This window comes from Passer montanus, unplaced genomic scaffold (assembly GCF_014805655.1).
Source record: "Passer montanus isolate IOZ18808 unplaced genomic scaffold, ASM1480565v1 scaffold314, whole genome shotgun sequence".
NCBI lineage: Eukaryota > Metazoa > Chordata > Aves > Passeriformes > Passeridae > Passer > Passer montanus.
In genome coordinates, this window is record NW_024367864.1 from 57,809 (window position 1) to 67,375 (window position 9,567).

Sequence of the window (9,567 nt, forward strand, 5' to 3'; positions counted from 1 at the left end):
ACAGACTGACTATACCCCAAACCCAGCAGGGCAAGTGCTGCGTGCCTGTGGTGGTGAGAACAACGGCTGGATGACTACAGACAGAGCCTGTGTCCCATGTCACTGCCTGGGACACTGTTCTGGGCTTGGAAAATGAGTGTTATGGGCACATGGTGCCCCATGAAAGAATTTAATCAGAGTGTGGGACTCATTTCCAAAACAACAGACACCTGGCCAAGAGGGAGGCACTGAGTGGATTTATGACATCCCCTGTGATGGACTGGCCTCTGGAAAGATGGAAGGATGGAACGGGCTGGTGAAAATGACAGCGAACAATGGGTGGTGGGACAATAATATTCTGCTCCAACTGATGTTATTCTTGCATTGAGAACAAAATTAAATTAAGTCATGTAAACTGAAATGTTTCTCATTTTGAGAAATCACCCTGAATAGCAAAAGTATTGTGATATTAATGTAGCACCTTCAGATCCTTTTTTTAGGCTTTAGAGAAGGAAAATAAAGAGAAAATCCCTAAATCTTGATGTTGAATGTGTAGCATTGGACACATCTGCTCTACGCATTTAGGTTAGCAAGAGAAAGAAGGTTTAAATGAAGTTGTAAAGCCCAGTGCAGAGAGGACTAAGAAGGCTGGCTGCAGGCACAGATTAGAAAGCAATAAAGGTAAAAGAAAGTTCAGGAGGAAGGTAAAAGTCATCTGGCTCTTATTTGCATAGCATAGTCCTTTGTGATATTTGAACAAAACTACAGGAAATCCAGGAAACAGATGCTTTTGATATGGCTAAACTGCTTGACATTGCATGGGCAGCACATACAAATCCACGGAAAACCAGCTGGAAGTGACTAAATAGAAAATAATTCCAGCTGAAGAAAAAGGAATCAGCAAAGCACTGCTGCTCCCAGGGAGGAAGGGGGGAGTGGGTCTCGTGGCAGGGGAAGGGGTTCAGTTCCTCGACCTTCATTAGAAAGATGGGGAACAAATCTATGCACATATTGTAAAAGAGATGGACATTGGAAGCAGAAGTGTCCTCACCTAAAACCCAGGACTTCTCCAAACCCCCTCATGGCAATAGCTGAATACTTGTGAAGGGGACCAGAGGTTTCATCCCCAGCAGAGCCTGTGGTAACAGCCACACTGGGAAAGGAAAAACTGGGAGTTTTGGTAGGCACAGGAGCTGGCTATTTTGTGTGAAATACCCTGCAAGGGAAGTGATGATTCCATCACAACTGTCAGTACCACTGGGACTGGTGAAACACACCCGTTTTTCAAGCCAGCTGTGCAATGCAAACTTCACAGTGCCAGAGGTTTATGTCCAAAAAGGAGACAAAAGGGTCCTGTAACTTTATTCTAATAAAGGGAGAGGCCATGACACGTTTACCCTGGGGTCTCTCCAATTTTTTGAGGACACAGCCTCCTTTTCAATACTATTTTCCCATCCACATCACCCTCTGTCTTTCCCCATTGGCTCAGGTACTTGAGAGGTACAGACTCCCCAAATCACCCAATACATATCCCCTCCTAATATGCACCCCTCTTTTTCTTTGTACTTCTGTTCTTCTTTTCTAAGTCCAGGGATTTAACACGGTCTTGGATAATTAGCAGTCTGTGTCAATTAGTAGCATTCCTCTGAAATGTGTGGTTCCTCCTGTTGCTTCTTTCACCTGCCAGTATCAGCTTTTATCTAGAGGCAGACTCACAGTTTGTAAAGACACATTCCTCCCATTCCTTCAACAAATTCAAACTGGGAAAATTATGCATAACCCATCAATTTTTGTACTTGCCTATCTCTCCGAAACCTTTATTAGTAGGAAACTTAGTGTGAAAATTGAATGCAGAGATGAAGTTTTGGGAATGCCGCTTCATTCAAACCAGAAAGCACTGATGAGGGCTCCAGCTTAGGCTTGCCAGATCCCACAAGGTCTTTTGAATTATTCACTTGTGCCAAGGATGGCTCAGCTGCTTGTGAGCAGTCACAGCTACAGTGCTGTCAATTCAGGAAGCTCCTAGATTGCCTCTGGGACAAAGCCTGACAGCTGTGTACCACAGTCGGTACCCACGGGCTGGGAACAAAAGGGAGGCCACTGGCTGTCCCCAGCTGTCCCAGACTGCAAGGCAAGATGTATTCTATTTGCCATCTGTTAAAGGTGTGCCAGTTATCTTCTGTTATTGGGCAGTTTCTCTTTATCTCTTCCACAAACCAATCCTCCCTCCAGGGAGACACCTGCTGTTAATGAGCCATTGAGTGTTACTAATAGAATTACATCATCTCATTGGGAGATGCTCCGCCCAGAGGGAGGAGCCAAGCATCCTAAGCGGATATAACCTGAGATTTTTGGGACAGCAAGACAGCTTCTCCACTGGATTTCCCAGAGCAACAGCTGTCTCTACTGGATCTTCAGAGGAAGACTCCACCCTTTGCTACAGGATCACTGCTCCAACAGACCCACACCTGACACTCCAGGAGGAGTGCAGCCACCATTCCAATTGGACTGCTACCAACACCCTGACCCACAGAGTGTCAGGTTGGGCTCTGACTCTGTCAGTGTTGTTTTGTTTTACTGCATTGTTTATTTTATCTTTTTATTTTCTTCCCTAATAAAGAACTGTTATTCCTGCTCCCATATCTTTGCCTGAGAGCACCTTATTTTCAAATTTATAACAATTTGGAGGGAGGGGGTTTACATTTTTCCATTTCAGGGGAGGCGCCTGGCCTCCTTAGCACAAAGCTATCTTTCCAACCCAAGACACCAGCCAATTCCTCAGGTACCAAGTGGAACTAATGGACCCTCAGAACCACCTCTGTTGTTAATCCAGCTGTGTTTCTGTTGGCCTCCAAAGTATTCCAGAACATGATTGCCTGCAAGCAACCAAAGGAGTTGATTCCAGCCAGCCGGACTTGAAGGAGAGCCCGATGGAGAACCCAGACTGGGAGCTATACATGGACAGAAGTAGCTTTGTTCACAAGGGAAAACACATCTGGGTTTGCAGTGACTAGGCTGAACAAAGGAGTTAAATCCAAGGCTCTAACATCAGGTGTTCCAGCGCAGAAGACCAAACTGGTTGCTCTCAACTGGGTGTGGGAACTGAGAAAGAAAGAAATTGATCACCTGGATGGATTCTAAGTATGTTTTTTGTGTAGTCCTTGCCCATGGGGCAGTCTGGAGAGAGAGGTTTGTTATCAGCACGAGGTTCATCGATCAAACACGGCACACAAATATTACACCTGCAGGAAGCGGTACATAAACCAGCTGAAGTTGCAATTCTGCACTGTAGAACACACCAGACAAATAGGGCCAAACACAAAGTAAAATAGGGCCAAAATAGGGAAATGACTTGGCTGACAGGGCAGCTAAAGAGGCTGCAGAAAAAGGCATCCACATGTTGGTTCCACAGGAAGAGATCAGTGTAGCAGCTGTTAGGCTGGAATATGGTGCAAAGGATGGTCAGTTAAGTGAAGCATCATAAGCTAGACTTCACCCTGGTGCATAGGCAGTCACTCCTTCTGGACAAGTAAGAGTTCCCAAAAAATGATGAGAGAAATACTAGAGAGCACCAATCTCATTGGAGTGCAGAAAAATACTTAAGACACTTAAGAAAGACAGCAGTTGGCTCCAAGATGACCAGAAAGACCTCTTAAGTTTCACCCAGGGATTGGTCATAAAATTCTTAGAAAACTTAAAGGTCAAAGCAGCCAAAATACTCATTGTAACTAATTGTTGGAAATGTTCTCAACTAATGTTGAGAGGAATGGGATTCCCTTGGAGGGCCCACCCTGGGGGGTGGCAGAACTCTGTCAATGGGCTCTGAGTCGCAATGGAGTCAGTGAAGGGACAGTTAAAGAAAACTGCTGTGGAACACAGGAATCCAGTGATCAGTTTGACAGGATTCATTCAGATTTCCTTCAGGAGAAACCCAACCCTGTTATTTCAAGGGTTCAAGGCCACAATGTGAAAGGATTTCTGTGCTTTGCCATCGCTCCCAATGCCAATGCCTGTGGCTGCACCCTCCTGTCACTGCTGTGTCCCAGGGCTGCACCGAGGACATCCCTCTGCACGATGGCTGTGCCATCCCCAAGGGTATGGCACGGCCAGGATGTCCCCAGTGTCACCAGCCGCCCTCATCTGCTGTCCCTAAAGTGGCCATTCCCATCCCACCAGGAGTTATCTGCCTGATGAGCATCTACGGGACGCACCACAACCCAGACCTTTGGCCTGAGCCTGAGGTAGGGCTGCCCTATGATGTGTCCCTGTCACAATGGTGGTGAAAGCTGTGTCCCCTTAGTGTGACTGCTGGTGTCATCCCAGGTGTTCAACCCTCTGAGGTTCAGCCTGGAGAACAGCAAGGGACGGTCCCCGTCATCCTTCATCCCCTTCTCTGCTGGCCCCAGGTATGTGGTGGAGTGGGGACAGGAGTGTCCCCAAGTGCCACCCCTGTCCCTGGCTGGGTTCACAGTGGGGTGACACTGACAGTGGGGATGTGGTGGCAGGAACTGCATCGGGCAGAGCTTTGCCATGGCTGAGATGAAGGTGGTTTACGTGTCCATGCTGGCTGAGTATCCATGTGCCTGGGTGGGTAGAACCTTTTCTAGAGGAATTTCCACTCCACTGTCTCCAAAATCTTGTGGTTTTGCTCCAGTCCATCACCATTTGGCTGTGAAAAATGCCTATGGGCTAGAGAGAATTAGAATCATGGAATGATTTTGATTGGAAAAGACCTCCAACACCATCCAGTATTCCTTGATGCCACCTGAAGAAATTATTGGATGCAAATGGTGAGATTTTTTTGGGGTCAAAAGTAAAAAACTGCTGTCCCCTATGAAATTCTGATGTCGGTTTGCATCCCAATGCATTTTTCTCTGGTTGCGTCCAAGTGTCCAAGGGAAGCCAGGAAGATGTGCAGACCACCAGCTGGGTGTCTTTCTAACAGGAATCACCAGGACCATGGATCACCAAGTCTCTCTGTGGACCATCCAATGGGGGTCCTCCAGTGGGGGATGGAGTTGGAGCAGCGCTCAAAGCTCTTCCCACACACGGAGCACTTGTAGGGCTTCCCTTACTGCTGCCTCCCTTGGTGCTGGGTCATAGTAGAGTTCTGGGAGAAGCGCTTCCCACACTTGGGACACTCTTAGGGCCTCTCCCCAGCGTGGATCTGATGGTGGGTGATGAGAGTGGAGTTTCTCTTAAAGCCCCTCCCGCAGTCGGGGCAGCGGAAGGGCCTCTATTCTGTGTGAATCTGCTGATGCTTGAGGAGATGGTATCTGCTCTGAAACCTCTCCCCACACTCAGGACACTTATAGTGCTTCTCCCCAGTGTGGATCCTCTGGTGGACAGTCAGGCTGAGCTCTGCCTGAAGCTTTTCCCACATTCCCCGCACTTGTAGGGCCTCTCACCAGTGTGGATCCTCTGGTGTATAATCAGGGCGGAGGGCACACTGAAGCTTTTCCCACATTCCGTGCACTTACAGGGCCTCTCACCAGTGTGGATCCTCTGGTGCATAATCAACAGGCGGGACCCCATGAGGAAACTCTGCCCACATTCCAAGCAATGGTGGGGCTTCTTGCCATCATCAAGCTGCTCATGGACCACCATCTCAGAGCTCTAGCCAGACCTCTGGCTGCCTTCCTGGCACAAGCTGGGTCTTTCCTCCTTGGAGCATCCTGCTCAGTGTCACGGGGCATCTTCTGCTTCCTTGCAGCCTTCTCCTACATCCAGAGGAGGTTTGGGAATGGACAATCCTGATTTGGGGAAAAAAACAAGATGTGAGTGCATTAGCTTTGAAGGTCCCGCTGGCCAAGTCCATCTCTGGAAGTCATCGGGTGTCTGGTGGCCAGAAATACCTCCAAAAATGAAGGAGGAGACCAAAAACCTCTCCCAGGGGTTCCCTGTTTCCAGGGTCCTTACTTTGGGGTTATGGGGGTTCCTCTTCTCAGAGCTGCTGGAGGGCCCGTGGGTCCTGGGCATCCCCCCCTCTCCCAGGTGCTGCTCAGGCATGCTGAGGGGCTTTTGGGGTTCCCAGGGCTCATCCTCCCCTGATTCGAATGCAGCTCCTGTTGTCAATAAAAAGTTATCTATTTTTTTTTAAGGTTGCAGAGTTAAAACAAGTCAGTCCAGTGCTGTTTAGTTAGCTTCATTGTTAAGAGTTCTTCTTCAATTACCTCTTAATAGTTGGTGATTAACCATTGTCCCCCTGATGCTTGCCAGGGAGGGACACCGGGACAGACCCTCCAGGTACCAGGAGAATGGGAGTGGCATCAGAGCCAGTATGCAGACGAGAAATGCATTGCGCCCCGAATTTTGCAATTTTCTAGGGAAACCCCTAAGAATTACGAGTCAACATAGAACTAAGTGACCTAAGTGATGTCTAAGGATGGGAACGTAGTCCAGTACCTGCTTGGATCCTTTTTGCTTCTCACCCTAACCTGAAAAGATGTTGATTAAAGAAATGACCGGGGTGTTGGACCGAAAAGGTGGAATCTCCTAATCTCCCATGAGGACGAAATCCCCAGCTCTGCCTGCAGACCAGCAGACACAGCTGCATCACCCTCCTCCTCCATGCCACGCCAGGGAGCAATGGCGGCGTGGGCACGACCCATCGATTTCTCCCCACCTGAGCTGATTCTTCTTAATAAAGGCATTAAAAAGGAGAAAGATCTCCTGCCCATTTATTTCATGGGGCACAGCAGGAGTTTTAGGCCCGGAGCTGTGTTTTGAGGGGCTCTGGGGCCGTGGGGGATGAGAGGAGATGAATTCCCAAAAGTGGCCGTACCGGGCATCTGTGTGGCTGGGAGCACTCAGGGGATCCGGAGACGCTTGTGGGGGGTTGCGAATGGGGGCTGAGGGGGCAGTGAGGGATCCTGGAGGGTCTGGGAGAAAGTTAAGGGACAGATGGGGGGCGGATACCAGGGGGCATGGTCTGTGGAGCACGGGGCATGATGGGCGTTGTAGTCCCGGCTCCAATGGCGCTCTATCGGACCGCAGGACAGGGCGGGAGTTGTAGGCAAAAAGAAAAGATGGCGTCGGGGAGCAGGCACTGCTCTTGAGGCCCTTAGTCTCGGTGCTGATTGGCTGGAGACGATGATGGGCGGGTGCTTCCGCAAATGGGAGATGGTGGAGGCGGGAACAGCCCCTTCACCCCCTCCAGTCCCGCCCAGTACAGCCCCTTCAATCCCTCCTAGTACAGCCCAATACAACCCCAGTGCCCCTCCAGGCCCTTCCACTGCACCCGAGTTCATTCCCAGTCCCTTTCAGTTCTCCCCAGTGTCATCCATAGTACGCTCCTGTGTCCCTCAGTCTTCCCCACAATCTCCCCAGTGACCCCAGTTTGTCCCAGTATCCCCCAGTTTCACCCCCAGTATGTCCCAGTGTGCCCCCATAGTACCTCCCAGTCCACCCAGATTCCCCCTCAGCATTCCCAGGTTGTCCCAGTCCTCCCCAGTATCATTCCCAGTATGTCCAAGTCTCCCACAGCGTTCCTAGTGTTCCACAGTATGTCCCAGTCCTCCCCAGTGTTTCCGAAGTCAATATCAATCACAGAATGCTGCAATTGCCTCTGCTCTGAAGAGAAATGTAATAAAATAGATATATTTAAATGGGAATGTTTATTTTTTACAAGCTCTTAGAAATTTTTCTCTGTCACTGGACTAGGAAAACTTTAATGAGCCTCTCAGGGCTTTTGGTGCTGTTTACATCAGACTCAGTCCCTGAGAGTCTTCAAAAAACTTCTGGAAACTCAAAGTCAGATTGAAACTCGCAAGTTTCCTGAAGTTTTAATGGGTCCCACTGAGAGACACGACTGAGAAAGTGTCCCCAGGTTCCAGTTAGAGCAGAACACTGGAGGCACTGATGAGTTGGTGGTCAGAGGCCTAAGAGCTAGGAAATGCCAAGCCAGCATGACTGGACCCTAGCAGCCTCTCTCTTCCTCCTTCGGACCCTGCTTATCTCCCTGTAAGTCCATAGGTCACTTTCCCCTGACCCTTACTATTGGACAGTTTTCAAAACCCTTGTAAGGTATAAAAAACCCTGATTCTGCCTGGTTCAGCAGAAGAGATGTCCCTGGGAACCTTCGCGGAACACCTGAAGAATAAAGGATCCTGCGGAACCTCATACAGTGCTTCTCCTCTCTCTCCCTATGTCTGGTGCTGCAGCACCTAGCAAGCTAAAGAGATGATAATCACTGAGAGCTGAAAATCACTATAGCTTGCCTAGGTTGCCTGAGCTCCCGCTGAGCTATCCCAGCTTCTGGCACTCCCTGCTGGGCTTCTGCCCAGTGGGTAGTGGCTGGCAATAGCACTCCTGACCCCCATGTACAGGATTCCAAACCCCCCTGTACAACACTCAAAACCCCCCTGTACAGTGCATTAAAATCATTATTCACTGGGTGAATATCATCCCTTCACCATTCAAACTTGAAGATCTCTCATCTCCTCATACACAGATGACACATCCATAAAAGGGTCAAAGTCAAGCCACCAGACACTTTTGGCAACATTCCAGGACTTCTGAGCCCCCCAGGGGTTGTCTCGGTAGCTCTGGACATCCGGAGTGATGTGCTGAGTTCCCACAATATGGGATCATTGTGACAGTGTGGAGCAGCATGGAAACAGTGGTCCATTGGGACACTGCAGAGCCGTCTGGAATCAAGGGGATCTTGTTATGCTCTGGAACCTCATGGAACAAAGGATCCATGGTGACACTGTGGAACTCAGACCATTGTTGACAGTGCAAAAGCTCCTGGAACCAAAAGTCCATTGTGACACAGCAAGGCCTCCTGGAACCAAGGGTCCCCTGTGGCTCTGTAGGGCTTCCCAGCACCAAGGAAACCATTTTGACATTCTGGGGCCTCATGGACCCCCCTGCCACTCTGACACAGCAGGGCCACATGGAGCCAAGGGGCCATGGAGACACTGAGGATCATCATGGAACCAAAGGTCCATTGTTACACTGCTGGGCCTTGTGGAACCAATGGGACCATGGTGAAACTCCATGATGGTACTCTATGGAACCAAGGGGCCATTCTGATTCTGCTTTGCCTCATGGAACCAAGGGGCCACCACAACACTGCAGGACCTTGTGGAAGGAAGTAAGGCAGCCTTGTGACACTGCTGGGCCCCTTTGGAACCAGGGGCCCATTGGAATATTGCAGGGCCTCATAGAGCCACGGAGAACATTATGACCCTTCGGAACCCATTGGAACCAAGGGACCATTGTGACACTGTAGTATGTGACTGGTTACAGTCCAGGTGGCTCACAGCCTTCTGTTATCTAGTTCTTGTGGTCTTGGTATTGTGTTTCTCAGCCTCTTCTTTCTTAATTTTGCACAGTTTATGTCGCCTCATGGAATCATGGAGACCATTATTGCACATGGGGCCTTGTGGAACCAAAAGAGCATTGTGGCACTGCAGGCCCTCATGGAACCAAGGGAACCATAGGGACAGTGTGGAGCTCCGAGGGACCAAGGCGGGATTCTTATAGTGCAGAATCAATGAGACTATTGTGACACAGCAAGGCCTCATGAAAATACGAAGGCCATTTTTACACTTTGAGGTCTTTTAAAACCAGAGGGCCATTGTG

The 9,567-nt window shown here is 49.4% G+C and overlaps 1 protein-coding gene across 1 annotated transcript in view; it reads right to left on the bottom strand.

Annotated features, from left to right (window-relative positions):
- Positions 1–5,586, bottom strand: part of LOC120504949 (zinc finger protein 665-like) — a gene marked incomplete at its 3' end in the record, with an annotated part of 63,312 nt that extends 57,726 nt beyond the window's left edge. Inside the window, 2 exon segments of the mRNA XM_039714930.1 lie at positions 5,125–5,337; positions 5,340–5,586. Of these exon segments, the coding sequence (XP_039570864.1) occupies positions 5,125–5,337; positions 5,340–5,586 (460 nt within the window).
- Between the last annotated feature and the right edge of the window lie 3,981 nt (positions 5,587–9,567).